Source organism: Eubalaena glacialis, chromosome 6, assembly GCF_028564815.1.
Source record: "Eubalaena glacialis isolate mEubGla1 chromosome 6, mEubGla1.1.hap2.+ XY, whole genome shotgun sequence".
Lineage (NCBI taxonomy): Eukaryota > Metazoa > Chordata > Mammalia > Artiodactyla > Balaenidae > Eubalaena > Eubalaena glacialis.
This window is the reverse complement of record NC_083721.1, coordinates 119,672,904-119,692,634: the sequence shown is the minus strand read 5'-3', so window position 1 is coordinate 119,692,634 and position 19,731 is coordinate 119,672,904. Positions and strand designations below refer to the sequence as shown.

Genomic DNA, 19,731 nt, shown 5'->3' with positions numbered 1-19,731 from the left:
TGTCCCCTGCATTGGCAGGCAGATTCTCAACCACTGCGCCACCAGGGAAGCCCCAGTTGGGGGTTTTTAAACATCATTTGGTGTAACCTTTCCATCTGGATGCTCATGCTCTTCAGTTTCATGAAATTTTCTTGAATTATAATGTTTTCTGTCCTCCATTTTCTCTGTTATAGAAATTCCTGTTATTTAGTATTGGACTTCTCAGACTGACAGGCTCTTTATTTTTCTTAGTTTTAGCACCATTAGAAAAATATATCTCTTACTCTCTCTGCTCTAGTGTCTGAGTAACACCTTGACTTCATTTTCCAAATCTTCTACGGACTTTTTTGTTTATGCTATCTTTCTAATTCCCAAGAGTTCTTCTTTTGCTCTATGAATGTTCCTTTTAAATAGCATTCTCTTCTTTTTTCATGAACACATGATGGAGACAGGTACTCAGCAGAGCAGCCATGAGGAGCAGAAGAGCCTGGCATGAATGTCCAACATTGAGTGTCTCCTATGTCTGCTTTGGGCTAGGCCCTACGGATGATGGAAAAATATAAAACATGACTGCTGTCCTCCAGAAGGTCATGCCAAGTATAAGTAGAAAGTTCATAAATGTTTTACTTTAAAAAATTTTTTAAAATAAATATTTAGTAGTAACTCCCCATGGAACAGGTATCAACTGGTCAGTGGTCACTTTCTATAACCCACTGAGCATGTCCTCAACTGCTCATTCATTTCAAGTCTACTTCTTGTAGACTCACCACCAGGAGTAAAAAAATAATGCCAAGAGCTCAATTAGATTATATAAGTTTATGTACAACATTTTGTGGCTTATCTATCTCACTACTTTCCCCACTGAACATTGATTGAAGTGTTATTCTGTGATGTTTACAGATAGTCAATGTTGGAAAACATTTGGAAAAAGTGTATTCCTTTAAAGGTTGGAAAAATAGCAAACCTTTTAATAATAAAAATATGTTTTGTTTTAAAAAAAGTATTTTAATAGTAAAACATAATAAAGAAAACTTGGAAAATATAGACAAGTAGGAAGGGTCACCTATGACCCAAATCAACCACAGCTGACATTTTTGTGTAAATCCATCTAGATTTAGTTTTTATCCTGTATTTTGGTCATTTGGTTTTGTTTTGTTTGTTTTGGATAGTTACGCTTATACTGTAAACAAAAATTTGTAATCTTCTTTTTCACATAGTACTACTCATAATCTTTAAATCATCATTTTACATAATATTACAACTAATGTACCATGTTTTATTTAATCCTTCCCCTAAAGTTAGACTTTCTGGGTATTTCTAACTTTCCAGAATATTAAATAATTTTCAAATATATGTAGTTGCATAAAGCTTTATCTTGTATTCTTATTTATTTTCATAGTATAGGTTATAGAAATTGGATTTATTTGATCAAAGGGTATGAACATTTCTGACGATCCTGACACATATAGCTTAGAAAAAAATTCTAAACAGAAGGACAGCATGGAAGGCACTTCCAATGAGGACAATAAACTCAAACTGGAGAAAAAAGCCATCATCTGAATATGGCCCTCAAGTCCATACAATAGACACAGGTAGATGACCATATCTTGATAAAGAAGAACATTCTTGTTCTTATTCAAATGATTCCAGGCTATAAAAAAAAAAAAAAAAGAAAGAAAGAAAAACAAAGTGAGTAAACTTGACTTGATATTAATAATCCATAATCCAAGTAGCAACTTAAACTTATAGTTTATAGGCAAAACATGATAGAATAGGAAAATATCTATTTGAAACTACTAGGAAAGGTATTATACATTATATGTTGTTAAACAAGATGCAAGATGTCTCATTCGTGATTTCTCTTTACTCTGGACTTGCTGGATAGGTTTAGCAGTTTCCACCATAATTAAATTAACGTTAATATTTTAGCAGATGAAGCAGAAGTAATTTCAATAGGATAAAGACATATTTCTCTTCTTCAAAACCACTCACTAATGACTCAATATAAAGAAGGATTATTTGAATGTAGCAGCATTCAAAAGAGAAATTATATCACTGGGATTAGGTTGTAAGCCTTTGACTATTTTATGAACAGGGACATTCTCAATAAATGGTAAGATTTCTTTGAGCTTTGAGTTATTTCTACATGGAAACATTGCTCATTTAAAACACCTGTGGTGTTTTCACCATACAACATGGAATGTGATTTTATGGTTATTCCATCGATCCAATCCATTTAGATAAGCCAACAGACACATTGGAATATTAGAAAAAATTGAGGTATTAGAGGTTGAGTAAAGATGCGGGCAGTAGGAATGGAAAGAAAATGATGGAATTCTAAAATCCTTCCAACAAGATCCATTGAATCCTGGACAGTGGGGGTAAAATGGAGGAGGTACAGGTACCAGTGGGGTTCTGTTACCTGGATGATGACTGAATAGGTTCCACACAGTATCTTGGACAACTGAATGACTACTCTGATGAGGCAGACAGTCACTTGAAGCCCACTGAGAGCTATGAGAATAGAAAATAAGATGATGTTCCACTCCACTACATGTGCTGGTTCCAGGCACTGAATCCATACGCTAGAATCTGTAAGGAAACTGAGAGAGAGGAAGGAAATGGTCAACATGATGCATGGCCAAGCCTAAAGACTTGGTCCAAGGAAGAAGGCTACGAGTTTTCATATGTTTGGGAAATTAAGATACTGATATATGATTAAAAAACAATATTATTAAATGTGAATTAATATATAAAATTATTCAGATACATAATTGAACACATAGTATGCATAGCACAGGGCTATGCTTATTATGAACATGGTGCCTGCCTCAGACCATTCTAATTCACTCAGGAGGCAAGATGCATACTGAAGAGTTCAACAGCAATGAAAGGCCGCACATGTCAATACCAAGAGAGGTAGAGATTGCCCATTTCCTAGGAGTCCAAAGTTAGCCTAGGCTGTCAGCGACAGGGCTGAGCTAGCACTGGATATAAAATCACACAGGTGGTGAAAGAGCAAAGAGAAATGATGCTATTATTCTTAGACTCTGTCCCAAAGCCTTTTAGAACAATGGTTCTCAAATTTGAGCATACATCAAGATTATCTGGAAAGCTTGTGAAAATGCAGATTGCTGGGTCTCAGCCTAGAGTTTCAGATTCAGAAGGTCTGGATGGGGTGGAGACTTTGGGTTTCTATGTTCCCAGGTGATGTTGATGCTGCTGGTCTGGGGTTCACTGTGTGTTCTGCAGCTCTTAAAAAGATTGAGATTATGAGGTGGAAAAGCAAAAGACTGAATGGTTCAATCAGTCTAACGTAGCACAGGATTTTGAGAATTAAACCACCTCCACTTTTAAGATAGTCTTAAAACCATGCTGAATTATCCTGTCTTTTGCCCATTTCCAGGTCAGCTATGGCCATTAGCATTTCTCCAAGAGTGACACTCTCTTTGTTGAACTAAATCGAAATTAAAAACTGGTCTCCTCAAAAAAAAAAAAAAAAATCCCCCAAACAAAAACAATCAAGCCCAGTTACAGGGCAGAGCTGTTTGTAAATATCTTGTTAATAGCAAGATGCCTTTTTTCAAAACAGCAATTCAAGCAACCTTGGTGCCAGCCAAGTGGTCCCTAACTCTCTCTTTCCTCCCTTTTTTATTTCTCTATGCTCTGGGACATTCATAGGCACTCTGAGAATTTCTTGGTATTGCTAATGGACCTTAGGTCTCAAGGGGTAAACAGCACTGAATATGGAGTCAGAACTCCTGGATCTGTAGGATCTTGGGCCAGGGACTTTACCTCTTTGATCTGAACAATGGGTATAAAATATCTAACCCTAGGGTTATTGTGAATATTTGATGAGACGTATGTAAAAATGCTTTGGAACCTATAAAGCACAATACAGATGTAATTTCCTGTTATCATTTCCCTAGACCCACTTCATACACCCTCCTACTCCTAACTCAGTCTCAGCCACCAGGGAAGCTAATCCCTTCAAGATCCTTACTCTAGACTGTTCCCAGTATATACTCTGCACAGATCATCCAACACTTTAAAGCAAGATGCCTTGCAGGATTTCTCTTTTTCTCCTAGGATACGGTCCTATTTATTCTTCTTGTATAAACGGAATGAGTCATAAGTGCACTAGCAGGGTCTGGAAGGAATAGAGATATTTGCCCCGATACTCATTCTCTCCGCAATTTCTATACACCGTTCTAACACAACATGTACTTCGTTATGTTATAATTCTATCTGTAGCTATATCTGTATATCTAGTTCCTCACTACACAGTGTACTGTGAGAAACTGTTGTGATTTATGCATCTCTGAATGGCCATGTCTAAGGCCTAAGGCAGTGCCTGGGGCATTGCAAAGATCAACAAATGCTTGTTGAATGAAACTGATTCAGGATCCTCGCTGGTCACCATGCCAGTGGCTGAACTTAACGGCTGAACTTGCTGCCCACTTGGCAGATGGAAGACCATCATGGGGTATAGAAGGTTATGCGAAGTAATGATTTTAATAATAAAATCTGGCATGTCGAGAATTTATTAAATCTAAGCTGTGCTTTACTTCTGTTTAATTTTCAGTTCTGTGAGGTAGGAATGATTATTATCTCCAGTTTACAGAGGCTCAGAGATATCCAGATATTTGTCTAAGGCCATACAGTTTGTAAGTAGGAGACGGGAGACTTCAACCCAGATCTACAAGCACTGAAGCTCTGTGCTTTAAAGGGCAATGTTCATTGTAAGGCTTCCATCTCAGCAGAAGGTTCTGTCAGATCTGCATGAGTTTCTAGAGGGAAGTGAACCTGTGTCATTTATCTTTGATTGTCTAGCACCTAATCCAAGGCAGGGACATAGTAGGTGCTTAATAAATATTTGTTGAATAAATGTACATATGAAGAGGTGATTTGGGCAACTTTCAGCTGATTTGTTCAACATTAACAGCTGTTCCACCTTGCATTCACCAAGCCTTGGAAACTTCTTTAGGGGCCCAGAAACTTAGTTTCCCTTCATGGCCTCCAATTTTTCACCTCTAAACACTTTTATAGAGCTGGAATCAGGTGAATACAAATATCAAGGGCAACTTTAAAGGAGGAATGAAGAGGCATGTGGGCAGCCTGAGATTCCTGCATTGAAACTGAAGGCTTATTTGTATTGGGGGTGGGGAAAAGTTCAGGGGCTGGTGGCATAAAGAACGACCCTTTGTACCCAGTGGGACTTTCTACATTAGGGTCCCCTTTCCTGAGGCCTTTCAATCCCAAAGGAGTGTCTCCTCCAAGTGTTCAGAAAGACCTGAAGTAATTTTCTAGGTTCTCCTGACCTGAGGGAGAGCTCTGCTCACAGCATGGGGTACCTCGTGGACCCTTTAGAAGAAAGGCAGCTATGGGCACAGAAGCAGTTGTGCTGTGCAGGCTGAGGTGAGCAGGTAAAAAACCTCAAATGGATGTGGGCTTTGAACAATAGAGCCAGCCATGGGGAGTTGAGAAGAAAGTATAACTTCCCCAGGGAATGGTACCGACACTCCCTCATTTTATTCCATTGGAATTGTCTGTGCAGTACAAGACAGGGAGAGATTGAGTAGATCTTCTTGTATCTCTGTCTGGGCCCTGCTCCCTCCCGAGCTGGTAGGCCCATGAGCCAGCACAATGCCAGTGTGAGGCATTCTGTGATCCAGGACTGGGTCCCTCAACACTTGACTGAACTACCAGCCTTCGGAACAAGGCTACCCCTTGGACTATTCTTCAGTATATGCTCGATAAGCTCTTGGCTCCTTTCACAAACTCCTGCACCTACTCATGTCCCTGGATCTCACTTGGCTGCTCACCTTGCCTGGTTCTACCTCTGTGTGGCCCCTAACAGTATAGCTCCAGATGGCACCATCCAAGGGCACTGCAATTCTCTCCCAGCCAAGCCCTGTCACATCTGTAACAGACTCCATGCCCAGCCTGGCCACAAAACAAGACTGACTGCCCAGAGCCACCCAAGCCCCAAGCTCCAGCAATTGCCAGACCCCAATAACGACGAAGCCCTGTTCTGCAGTATGGCAGAAACATGCCTTTCATTCAGAAATGTCCACGACAGCCTTAAAATAGTGAATGCATGTGACATTAAAAGACTGGAGAAAACAAGATCTAAACAGAGTTCTGTGTAGGAACAAGTTGGTCTGGACATTAGTAAACTATTAGGAACATTCTGGACTAAGGTAGACACACAGAATCGCAAAGTGATCATGGAAAATGAGTATGGGCATGAAGCCAGGTGTTTCTGACTTTCAGACCTCCTCCCAAATCAGGGAATTATTCCTTACCGTCCTGCAGTGCCTTCAAAGGCGTACTCCCAGCCATCAAGGGTGCGGCAGTAAGGGCCCTGAAGAAGACCCAAAGCAGATATGACCAGGCAGTATCCAGAGAAAGCAATTCCAAGTGCAGAAAAGATCATCGACAGCAGTGTCTAAATTAAACATAGAAGGAGGTTAGTGCCATAGAATGAGACAAGGGGATATTGTGAATAAGTGATCAGATAGGTAACTTCCCCTACTCATCCAAGCCTACTGCAGCCTGTGTAATAACAAATGTCCACAGAAAAAAAGGAAACATTTAATCCAAACCCACTTGATCTTAAAAATAAATTTTTAAATGATTTTTTTCTTTGGCATTCCATAGAGAAAATTAGTTAATTTACTAAATTTCTCCCCTTTTTTTCTGGAGCTTTGATATCAATAATGATAATATTGATCAACTCATACATAAATGCAATGAAGGGATGTGATCAATCAATCTATACTTCTTTATTGAAGACATGTTATTTTCTAGGTAGGGTGGGTTCTCTAAAAATCAAAAGCTATGATCCTTGTTTTTCTCTTATGAAGATGATATTTGAATATGTTCGCACACAGGAATACGTGGGGAAATATCATGTGTTAGCCTAGATGGTCATGTTTATACTCAAGTGAGGATGGGATTGATGGGGAGGAGGGTATTTTCATTTGAGTAGAAAGAATGAGCAATGTTCACTGACAGATCCGTACAAGCTAAGTTGTGAGACTAAGTAGATTGATCTGATCTAAAAGGGATTCCTACAGATGAGTAGAGGGGAGAAGCTTGGCATGGTGCTAAAACTGAGAAAGCAGGGCTGATAAGACACAATCCAGCCCTTATATCACTTATAACGTGAGTGTAACTTGGGAGATCCAGGCAGAAGGTGGCCATGGATGCTGGATCAAGGAGACTGGACTTCATCCTTCAGGGTAAGTGGATTTTTCTCCCACAGCCTTTTATTAAAATTTTTTTTTCAAATCTACAAAAAAGTTGAAAGTATAGTACCTTTTTCTTAGACCCAACTTTTGTGACTATTTTACCATTTTTGCTTGCTCTCTCTCCCTCTCTCTCGGTATGTATATGTACATCAACAAACACATATATTTATTTACATTTTTGTTGCTTAACCATTTGAAAGTAGGTTGCAGACATTGGGATATCTCACCCCTAAATGCACCAGCACTTATGTCCCAAGAATTAAGATATTCTATTATTCTGCAATTGTTTTTCCTTTTTTGTACAGGATCCAATGAAGGTTTATGCACAAGGTTACATCTCTTTAGTTTCCTTTAATCTACACTAGTCTTGCTGCCTTTTTTCTTTCAGGATATTAAATTGTTTTTAAAGAATCCCAGCCAGTTGTCTTGTAGAAAGTCCCACATTCAGGGCTTTTCTGATTGTTTCCTCACAATTGGACTTGGATTAAACACTTTGGCAAGAACATGCGATTGGCGCGGGTACATTATGGGCCTCTCACTGCTACTGATGATGCTAAATTTGATCTCTTGGTTAAAGTGGTGCCCTTCAGATCTATAAATGTACATTTTCTACTTTGCAATTAGGAAGTAATTTGTGAGGTAATACTTTGAGACTGTGTCATATCTTGTTCCCTAAAGACATTTCAACAGATGGATTTAGCATCTACTGACGATCTTCATATTCACTGATCACCGATTATCACAATAAGGGGTTGTAATGTACTGCTTTTCTAATTCTTTCATTTCTCCTGCATTTGTAAGTTATCATTTTTCTGTACAGAAGAACTTCTATTTCCCATTTCTCTCCTCTGCCCCTCTCTTTCTGTATTATTGTGGACGCACGGATTTTCTAATTCATTATGTTATAACTCATAATTGTTATTATTCCTTTCGATGCTCAAATGGTTCAAATATGACCAGTGGGAACATCCCTTCAAGTCAATTCCTGTACCCTTCAACATACCCCTATCATTCTTTGAACACTTCCTTGCTTCCTGGCACAAGATGTCCCAAGATCAGTTTGAATTTATGCTGCCTTAGACCTGGAACAGCTCTTTTTCTAACAAGCCATGGAATTAATTTTTGAGCAAGGAAGTGACATGAACCAATAAATGATTTTGGAAAATTACTCCGGCAATGGTGACATGCCAACAAGAAGTGAGAGAGCCCCCAAATAAGAATTCCATGTGGAGAAAACGTCAAGTTGTGGCAACAAGGACATGCACTGGACAAAAAGACATTGAGGAGGAAATGAGTAGCTGGAAATGGGCTGAAAAAAATTCCAGAGTTTGGGACTTGAGTGAAAAGGAGACAGAAATAGGGATGTCAAGAAAAGCAGTATTGTTTGGGAGAAAATTTAATTTAGTTTTAAAAATGTTGATTTCAAGTGAGAGTAGGATGGCCAAACAGAAACATGTAGTAGCCAGTTGATAAATTCAAAAACTGAGACCAGAAAAAGAACAAAAAACCTGCAATTTTTGGAACAAAATTTATATCAAATTATATTTCTTTGCTTGGAGTTATTTTATAAACGTAACATCAATACATGATCATTATGGAAAATCAGAAAAAAAGTATTTTAAAAACACAAAGAAGGAAAGAACAATTATGCTTTTTTTCCTATTTGATACTAGTAATCTCATTGGCAACTTCACATATGATGGAAAGCTCTTTCCAGTTATGTTTCTCATATTGATTGTTAATAGAGTTTTGCCTTGTCATGGGATGAGATAAATAGTTTTTTTTTTACAGTAGATTTCTGTTAGTTATACTTCGTAAAAAATATTTACCTATTCGCCAATGCCATCTTTGAAAAAGGAAGAAGGACGTTTTCAAAAGATTGAGCTCCTTATTTACCAAATGGCCTTAAGCAGTTCGCTGGAAAGATCAGTGAAGAATTTCTTCATTTGGTGAATTTGCAACCATAGCATAATATGTATATATGTATACATGTATAAATTACAATCTAATGAGTGGATACAATTGCACAATCGAAGTAAGCCTCAAAATAAAGTGGGAATAAGAATCTCTCTGAGTCACAGTGTCATTGTCCATAAAATGTAGATGATGTAGATGGTTACAGCGCCTACATAATAGGGCTGTTTCAAAAATTAAAGGATACAATGCATATAAAAATTATTTGAAAAGTGAAAAGCATAATCAAAATATTATCTATTATTTCAAGTGCCCTTATTTGGCCAGTCTTTGTTTTCCAGGGATAACAACCCACAGAATGTTGGCAGAAGATGCGACACCACAGAGGAATGGATGGCAACCAAGAAGTTCATGGGGTTCCGGTCATGCTGTTCCAAAATATGGCATCTTGGCATATTAATATCTTAAGCTGAAGGGGTTTGAGGAAATGGAAGAAGCAGGAAGTTCACTCTGACCTCCCCCACCTTCTCACCCTTCTTCCCTGAAACAGGTCATAAAACTCCCATGTGAAACATACCCTCGCTGCACCTGGAGGAAGGAAGACATTCTTACTACCAGAGACTGGAAATTTGGGGCCAAGAAATCTGTGTAAACAAACCTTGTTAAGCTAAACCTTACCTTCCTAGTTACTTCTTCACCATTTAGTACTCCTAGTCCAAACCCCTCTGACTTGCCAATTCTTTACAAATTTATTGTTGTTTCTTTGTCTAAAAGGTGTAGAAACTTCCTGCTCTGGTCACGTCTTCGGGTCTTCATTCTTTTGTGAAGACTCCTATGTACATGGAAAAATTCAATAAAATTTGTATGCTTTTCTCAATCTGTCTTTGTCAGGTTAATTTTCAGACCTAGTGAGGGACCCTAAAAAGGTTGAGGAAAACTTTTTTCTCCCCTACAGTTTCTGGGACCCACCGTGGGGCGCCATCTGCTGGGGAACACCTTGCTCGATCTGGAAGCTGCAGTCAGAGATCCTAGACTTCTGACAAAAGCTGGCAGAAGAATTCTTGCCAAGTTATCTCTTCAATCTCTGCCTGGGGAGACCGGTCGGGTGAAGGTGATAAGGGTCCTCTCCTTTCCAGATTCAGATTGGCAGGAGAAAAACATTTGCAAGAATTAGTTCTTGAGATTGTGACTCTCATTCCAATTTGGTTTCGGGGTACCCACTGGTTATTGATCTTTTCCCTCCCAGGGACGGCTGTTGCTTTCCTGTTTGTCTCTTGTGTCCTGAGAATTTGGCTTGGCTTTCTGCCCATCAGGGCATGCAAGTGTCAGTTCTTGCTTTTGCAGGCAGCCAACTGTCAGATGGCAAGCCTCCCCAGTCTGGCTGTACAGAAATGTAGTTGCGCCCCATTTGTGGCTAGCATCCTCCCGACTGTTACCAGTTCTGCGGAGGGGTTGTCCAAGTTTCCTTTCTTTTGGCTACTGTATGGTCAGGCCACTCAAGACGGTTGCTCTCTTGCTCTCTGTGCATCCCCTGCTCGCCAGTGCCTGCTTCACCTACACCCTACACACAAGATTGACCTTCCTACGTACTTGCCCCAGGCCCCACTTAAAGACTGTTCTTATCAAAGGGGCAGTGAAGGGCGTGCCCCTCTGCTGGTTTCCCTGGAAACTGATGAGCCAACCTGACATAATTCCCCCTATAGTTGGCAATCTACCACCCCCCCCTCGAGCAAAGACTGCCACCACATCCTGCCCTCCATCCGCTGCACACAGTGGGGTATCACTCCAGGACCTTGCTTCAGGCGCATAAGCTCCCCCATCCACTAAACCATTGATGTCTCTGTTGTTGACTCCAGGCTCTTTCTTTAGTCTTGAAGCTGGACAAACACAGGCCTTGCAGGCCTGTAGAGTGCAGCCCAACAGTTATCTCTGGAAGTGGTTTTGGATCTTGAGAAGGCTGCATCTCTTGCACCCTCTTTGGGGACACCTCTTCATCCATGGTTAAGTATTGGTTTTGAGTCACTTGATAAAGTATACCTTTGGTTTAAATATTTGAAACTTTTTTTTTTCTAAAGAGCTTTATGGTCAGAAGTTGACAGAATTTGAGGTTGATATGCAGAGCCTGATAGGAACATTTTTTGTGAAGGCTTCCTCTCCTAAGCAGAAATGGAGCTCTGTACTCACAGGAAAAGAAAACATGCGAAGGCTTTGTGGAATGATTTATGAAAACATTCCAAAGACACACAGCTCTAAATCTAGAACATAGAAATCTTTCCATTTCCATCTTAGTTGGAAATCTTCCACCTGATATAAGGAAGCAACTTGAAGATAATGTAGTCGGATAGGCAGGTCAGCCCCTTGATATCATTCAGGCTGCAAACCAGTTCTTTGAGGAATTAAAATACAGCTGTCCTTGTCTTATGAATTGAGGCTTTACAAAACCATAAATGCAGCTGTAAAAGCAAAAGTCCACTAAACCTTACCAATCCCCAAACCTCTTCTATTGATATTAACACAAAATGTTGGCAGATATTGTAAAAGATCAGGATGTTGGAAACAAAACTGTCCTGTATTCAAGAAAAAGACGAAAAAATTTAAGTAGTGATTACCCTAGATTTCTGATAATAGAAAAATATGTCCTAAAACTCCATCTAAGAGAAAACCTATATCTTCTCTCTGTCCCTCAGAGATGTAACTCTTACCATGTTTTTGAAATGTAAACATCCCAGGAGATAGCTAAAACACTGTTCACAACCACCTGAGAGTGAGGGGAAAAAAAGGAAAAGGGCTTTGAAAAAAAAAAAGAACTATAAAAGTTTCCTTACTCAAAATCTAGTCCACAGCCTCCATAAGTTTACTTGTCAAGGGCAGATACAAATCTTAAAAGTCATCTCCACAAATATCAGTAAAAAGTTTTAGCCACATGAATGGAAAACCATAATTTGTTCTATCTGCCAATTTGGATTCTTCTATAAACTAATGAGTTTTGTATTAATGTACCTGACACATGGTTAAAATTTAAAAACAAAAGCTATAAGATCTCTGTTTGCATCTGTCTATATGTTTATTTGTGTCAATATATGTATGTTATAGATGTGAGATATTTTCCTATCTCCCAATGTTATTACCAAATTAATTTATCAAATCTCTCAAAGGAGTTCTATTCAAATTAGTGTAGATAAAAATGAGCACTCACAGGGCTTCCCTGGTGGCGCAGTTGTTGAGAATCTGCCTGCCAATGCAGGGGACACGGGTTCGAGCCCTGGTCTGGGAAGATCCCACATGCCGCGGAGCAACTAGGCCCGTGAGCCACAACTACTGAGCCTGCGCGTCTGGAGCCTGTGCTCCACAACAAGAGAGGCCGCGATAGTGAGAGGCCCACGCACCGCGATGAAGAGTGGCCCCAGCTCGCCACAACTAGAGAAAGCCCTCGCACAGAAACGAAGACCCAACACAGCCAAAAATAAATAATAAAATTAAAAAAAAAAAAATGAGCACTCACATAAATTAAGTATTCCTAAAACTCTCAGAAATATAAAAACCAATTCAAAGCTTCATTCACATGATCTGGAATAATCTTTGGTAAATAAAGCTAGTTTTTAAATTGTTGAAAAAAAAGGCATAACTTTAGAGCTGTCAGCATTAAATATAATGCAGTCATACAATTTTTTTCTACCTAGGTTTACTAGTGAAAAAAACATATTATCTCTACTATATGTTGAAGATGATAAAAACCATAAATTCAACCTAAAAATAAAACATACATTAAAAATACATTGTTTAATGTCTGCCAAGCACAGTAGTTAAAAAAAGGGAGAAGCTGTATGTTTAATTTTTAGATTCTTTGTTTCTACGACGTTTATGCTTGTTTAATATATATACATGTTATAAAGTTTGTCAACCAGAAAAATAACAAGATAACAGCTAACCTTGTCTAGTGTCTCATAAAATGTTCATGAGTAATCTAAACATAATTAAGAACAAGTGAATTAAATAAACGTGTGATAAAAGTTTATAAATGAACTTTTCAACAATAATTATGTTTTATAAGATATGTCTACTTTAAAATAACGTCCTCACCAAACAGATGAGGGACTAACCATTGTTCTAACCATTAACTTGTTTTTGTTTGTTTGTTTGTTTGTTTTCATGCAAATGTCCAGGGCTGAGGGACTGGTTCATTGGGTTATGGGACAATCTACTCCTTCAGTTTCTGGACTGTGAAACTTCTTGAGGGAAGTTTCAGACAGAAGAATGATGGGGTTCTAGACACACTACCCCAAAATACAGCACCTTGGCCTATTAATATCTTAAGCTGAAGGGGTTTGAGGAAATGGCAGAAGCAGGAAGTTCGCTCTGACCTTCCCCACCTTCTCACCCTTCTTCCCTGAAACAGGTCATAAAACTCCCATGTGAAAGATACCTTCCCTGTACCAGGAGGAAGGAAGACATTCTTATTACCAGAGTCTAAAATTTGGGGCCAAGAACTCTGTATAAATAAACCTTGCTTAACTAAACCTTATCTTCCTAGTTACTTCTTCACCTTTTTCTATCCCTAACCCAAATCTCTCTGTCTTGTCAATTCTTCACAAAGTTATTATTTCTTTATCTAAAAAGTTTAGATGCTTCCTGCTCTAGTCACATCTTCGGGTCTTCATTCTCTTGTGAAATCGCACATGTATGTGTAAAAATTCAATAAAATTTGTATGCTTTTCTCATGTTAACCTGTCATCAGATTAATTTTCAGACTCAACCAGGGACCCAAAGAGGGTTGAGGAAAACTTTGTTTTCTCCTCTACAAAATGAATCTTAGGTGACCTAAATTTCCATTCTAGAGCTTCAGAAGTTACAAACTGGTGCAGACTCAAATTTGGCCTGCAAGATCTGTTTTATTTAGTCTAAATGAGAATTAATTGCCAACATTTTATAATTGTGAAGTTTTACTTAAAACTCCATATTTCTACTTCCTATTGAAAATTGAGAATTATTGCCCAATATTGTAGTGGTAGCAATTGGCTGGACCTGAGTAGCAGCTCCCTCTCTTCCTTAAATAGAAAATTTGCTCTAATGTTTACATATTTCACATATTTCACTGTCATCAGGTATTTGGCATCTGGGGGCATATCAGTTAGGACCCCTATCCTAGAGCATACTTTGAAAGAACCAAGCAGAAAATCCAGGGAATCCTCTCTGCCTTCCTCCTGCTCTTCCCACTGAGATGCCAGTCATCTCATCCAATGTTGATTATAAGACAGTGTCCAGACTCTACACTATTTCTAGCATCCATTTGTGCTGGAGATGCTAATAATGAGTTAAGGCAAATTGAACACATGGATTTTTATTAGATACTTAATGGTACAAACATTTCTTTTCTAGAAATTCCCTGAGTACATAGGTTAAAATTTATCTGAATCCATTGCTTCACCTAGACCATTCTGAAAGCTTTTCTGTAGTATAATACCAGCAGTTACTGGGGGATGTTTGATTCAATTGGTTAAGAAAGTAGACACACACACACACAGAGGGAGAGTATTTTGGTCTTCTAATTCTTCCCCACTAGGGGCACAATGGTGAATTAAACAACTAATTTAATCTTCCAAAAACAACAGTCAAAGAAAGTAAGCCATACCATCTTGGCTGCATATTTAAATGTAATTGCACCTCGGACCAAGTCAGAGTCTCTGGGGGTGGGATTCTAAGGCCAAGCTCCCAGACCATTGCAATGTGCCGACAACGTGTGGAACCACTGCTGCAAAGAATGCCTCCCAGACCTCTGGCAAAGCTCCTCCTAGTTAATGAATCATATTCTCTTTGAGTCACAGGTGACTCATCTATAAAACAGGAGTAGCAATGATATAATTCATTGGGTAAATGTGAACAAACTATGAAGTGCTATGCAAATATGAATAAATGATGATGACATGAGGAGGGGGAGATGGATAATGGTGGAAATATAGGAACCCAGTGCCTATGTGTTGAGCATAGGCTTAGAAAATGTGGTTGTATTATTCTCTCTTGACTCTATTTTAATTATTTTTAAAGTTCTAGTTTTAAAAATGTACATCATATATACCCAACTCTGGGATAAATCTAATGCTGTGTGAAAGAAGCCAGATACAGAAGACCAATACTGTATGAGTCTATTTACATAAAATTCAAACTAATCTGTAATGACAAAAAGAGATCAAAGATTATCTTTTGGGGGTGATGAAAATGTTCCATATCCTGACTATGATGGTAGTTTCATGGGTGGAGTTAACTGTCAAAACTCATGGAATTTTACACTTTTAATGGATGGCATTTATTATATGTAAATTAGTCTTCAATAAAGTTGATAAGGGAAAAAATAGACACACAGAAACCCAGTTAGGAAAAGGTAATATTATTTTCTAATTTCATGTATCTTTAAATCATGAATTGCTAGAAGAATATCAGCAGAACAAAAGTGGAGGAAAACTGTAGACAAAATAGATAATTTTTGGAGTAAACTCTTGGGCTCTGAACTGAAAAGATGATGGAGAGGGTACAATAGTGTCAATATTTTCGTGTTTCCAAGTGAGAGGAAAGAAAGCCAGAGCCCACTCAACCATCCTCAAAATACTATTGTTCTTACCATGTATTTTTTGCTGCAGTTTTCACTCTGGCAACATTTATAGTTGTTATCATTCTCCAGTACAAGAAGAATTGCTGCTACTATAAGCATCTATAGTAGGGAAGAGAAAAAATATCAGAAATGGAATACTAGTTTGCATTCATGCTCATAATCAGAGCACAGTGCTTCAGAGCATAGACTCTGGGATCAGGTAGCTCTGGGTTCAAATCCCAGTTCTGCCACTTAATAACTGTATGGACTCCAGAGTCCTTTCCTATAAAATGGTGCTGAGAACTCACCTCTTTGGGTTGTTATGAGCTATTGTACGTAAAATTTTGAATAGTGTGCTTGATTCATAACATGTGATTGATAAATGTTAGCTGTTATCATTATAGCTATCAGTTATCAAAAGCTAATGATTAAGGAGGGGCAAATGGTATGGACATGAGAATACCACCCTCTGCAGCAAACATGCACTTCTCACTGACTCAGTTGTGGAGGACAAAGGAAAACCATTCACCAGACTTTGCCATTTGCCAGCCTCTTTCTACTTACTGCCCTCTGGGAATGCAGGTGAAAGGTATGGTTAATCTGAAACTAAATCTCTTAATCCAAAGTAAAGTAAATTCAATTTCCCCGAGTATTCAGATCATCTTAGATTCAGATTTTCCAGTGGGTTTGTCTGTATGAAGCCAACAAACTGGGAGAATTCAGTGTATTCTACTTCCTTTTCTTGGTATCTTAGACAAAGGGCTCAAGTTCCGGAAAGAACAAGGATTTCTTTACTATTGGGTTGGTCAAAAAGTTCGTTCAGGTACAGGAAAAACCCGAACGGTCTTTTTGGCCAGCCCAATATTATAGTCCTTGGTTTGGGCAGGTATGGACCATGAATTGCTTCTGGCAAATTCTCCGCCTATCCTTTCCTTATACTGTTTAGTACTGAATCTTGTAGTTGAGTTCATTGTTATTTTACTCCTTGTAATGAATATTTCCAGTTTCCAAATTCCTTCAGCTGTCATTTATTTATCTATCCATTTAATTATTTATCTATATTCCTCTCCTTTCTCCAAAAAGGATTTGATCTTGAAAGAATATTTTTCAAGAATTCCTAGACAGTGAAAAATAGAGAATAGGTTCTTTTTAGAGTTTTAAATTTTACATGGAATATAAGCAAACAGTCCTACATTCTCCTCCTTTCAACACCATTAATTAACACAATTTTAAAGAGATTCTGGTTTAACTTTAGTAATGTCTCGCAAATCTTCCACTTATTACAATTATATATTGAGAGAAACAATGACAAGATAAGCCACAATAAACCAGGTGCAGTAACCAGCTTCATTACAATATTGTTAGAAATAATTAGACCTAGACCTTATAGTCCTGTGTCAAAGGAAAAACACAGGCATAGCCCGTGTTTAAAGAGAAATTTCTTTCTCTTTCTGTTGTAAAATATAGCTGCAATACAGAGGGCTCAAGAATAATGGAGGAAAATTACCCAAAATACCACTACTCTCACATGTTTTTAGGTATGTACTCCCACATGTGTATATTTTACATAATTTCGATCATAATGTATTCACAATTTTGTTATATCTTTTTTCACTTAATACAAAATAAGATGTGTTTTCCATGTTGCTACATGTTCATAACTACAATTTTCATCCTTTATAAAGTGAATGGACCATAATCTATTTTGCCATGTCTATGCTAGGATGCTTCTAGTTTTTTGCTATTATAAATAACGCTGCCACAAACATCTATGTATAAATTTCTTTCCTTATTTTGGATTATTTCCTCAGAATGAATGCTCAGATTTAGGATTACCAAGTCAAAAGACATAAGCATTTTCATGGATCTTAATATATCATATGAAAAATTTCTCCCAAAGGCTTGCATTTATTCATAGTACCACCACCAACAGTCATTATGTACCTAGCACATAGCACCTTCAGTAGCATTGTGTATTAATATTTCAAAGTTTATTAATTTAACGTGCAAAATGACAAATAAATGAAACTGCTTTCCAACATATTTATTCAAATATTATAATAATTAAACACCCACAAAGATGTAGAGATAGATTATAATGGATTTTTTTTTTTTTTTTTTTGCATTCTTGTTGGTATAGAAAGCTTGCAGTGCACAGTGTGGTTTTTTTTTAGAAATGGTATGATCAGGAAAAACGTCTTTTCCTCTGAGTTGGCAACATGATTTACTATCAGTTTGTTTTTAAAGAGCACAAAGTCATCAGAAAAACATCCATGGATTCTTACTGTGGATACTTCGATTTAGTTTTCAAAAACACCCACCCAAAGACATTACGTAACTTGCTTTAAGGTCTCTTGACACAAATGACAGAGCTTAGATTGGAACTCAAGTTTGTCTGAATCTTCAAATCTCTGCTTTTCCCACTGTCTTAATACCACTCCAAGCTAGAGAAATCCTGAGTACAGACAGAAAATCCGTTCTAGGAAAGAACAATGCCACTGGAGATTAAATAGCATAAGTTGACACACAGCTTTCATGAGGATATAATATTTCTAAAGGCCAGTGTCCCACCAACTTTCATTAAGACTAATTTCCTGCATTGCTGGAGCTACATAAATAAGCAGCTTACTGAAAACAAAGCTACCCTCCAAGTCCTCATGGACTCCCTGCCTTTTTACCCCCATCCATCTTCCAAACCCAAACCAAGGATTAGAAGAATGATTTTTCCATGATTCATCATTTTCACTGCGAACAAGTTAATTCTTAGTAAAAACTCCCCCTTCTGCAATCCCAAGTCTCCAAAGTCACACTTACCATAATACCTGAGAAACAGATTCCTTCAAAATACCAGACGTAGTTGGTGAGTTTATTGCTGGATGCATAGGAAGCTTGCCCATTGGGGAAATACAGTAATATGTTCACAATTATACTCCAAAGTGCAAGAGGAATCAGCAGACTACTGAGGCAGCTTCCACATTTCCAAGACCCCATGTTACCCTGCTCAGAACCTGCAGGAGATTTCAAGAGTGTAGAATTACATCAAACCTGGTTTTTTTTCCTTACCTGTCTCCCCCCTGCCCCCGCCCCGAGATTACCTACCACTTTCTGGGTCAGAGCCCTTCAGTTCATATTCATGAGGAGCCCAGGACTCGGACAGAACTGCAGCCTGCAATCTGTCGGTGTGGAAATAGTGGTTTACTGTTTGGAGAACAATAGACAAAGATCAACGGCTGAAAAGCTGAGCTGGTCTTCATCCTGTGCCAAAGGAATGTGGTGTTTTTACTGCTTTTTAAAATAAGTCATTTTCCTCTGGATTAGAGCACTCAAGACTGAATCCTGGGCATGTTTGCAGAAGGAAGTTGGAGGGGGGGTTGGAATGGAGTCTGGCAAATTTCACCCCACAGTGAACAGAGGGGTTAAAGAGAAAACTACCAAGGGATCTTATACTGGCACCGGATGTGCGGTTTGCTCAAATATTCTGACTTTATGTATCTGTCTTTTATTCAGTGTTCTTTATTGTATGCTCACTATTCACCAAGCACTGTTTAAACTACAGGGGGCACAAAAAGGACAAAGAAAGGGAAAGACTGGTGAGTTAGGAAAACAAGACATCACAGTTGATGAGTTTATTGTTATAAGACTGGTGCAGCTTTCCTCTGAAGAGTTCACATCTATTATCTCTACCTCTCAATAAAATAATAACAGGAATAAATTCATATCTCTTACTGCCTAGGAAAAAGAGGTAAAAGAAGTTGGGTAATTTGATTAAGACTTTATGAGTAATAAGTTTGAAGTGAATTTAGGAATTCTCCCCAGCAATACATATACATATACCCCCATATCTCCTCCTTCTTGTGTCTCCTTCCCATCCTCCCTATCCCACCCCGCTAGGTGGTCACAGAGCACCAAGCTGATCTCCCTGTGCTATGCGGCTGCTTCCCACTAGCTATCTATTTTACATTTGGTAGTATATATAAGTCCATGCCACTCTCTCACTTC

General features: G+C 38.4%; 1 protein-coding gene across 2 annotated transcripts; it reads right to left on the bottom strand.

Annotated features, from left to right (window-relative positions):
- Positions 1–963: 963 nt before the first annotated feature.
- On the bottom strand, positions 964–19,018 carry TM4SF18 (transmembrane 4 L six family member 18). 2 transcript variants are annotated; one of them, XM_061193555.1, is made up of 6 exons: positions 18,832–19,018; positions 18,547–18,740; positions 15,763–15,852; positions 6,288–6,430; positions 2,402–2,582; positions 964–1,630 (listed from the first exon to the last, which is right to left on the bottom strand). In XM_061193555.1, exons 2-6 carry the CDS (start codon positions 18,721–18,723, stop codon positions 1,616–1,618), a joined length of 606 nt encoding a protein of 201 aa, XP_061049538.1. In that variant the 5' UTR covers positions 18,724–18,740; positions 18,832–19,018; the 3' UTR covers positions 964–1,615. The 2 variants fall into 2 exon arrangements, with proteins under 2 accessions (XP_061049538.1, XP_061049539.1); XM_061193556.1 differs by lacking the exon at positions 15,763–15,852 and having other exon boundaries at positions 18,832–19,016.
- Positions 19,019–19,731: the final 713 nt, after the last annotated feature.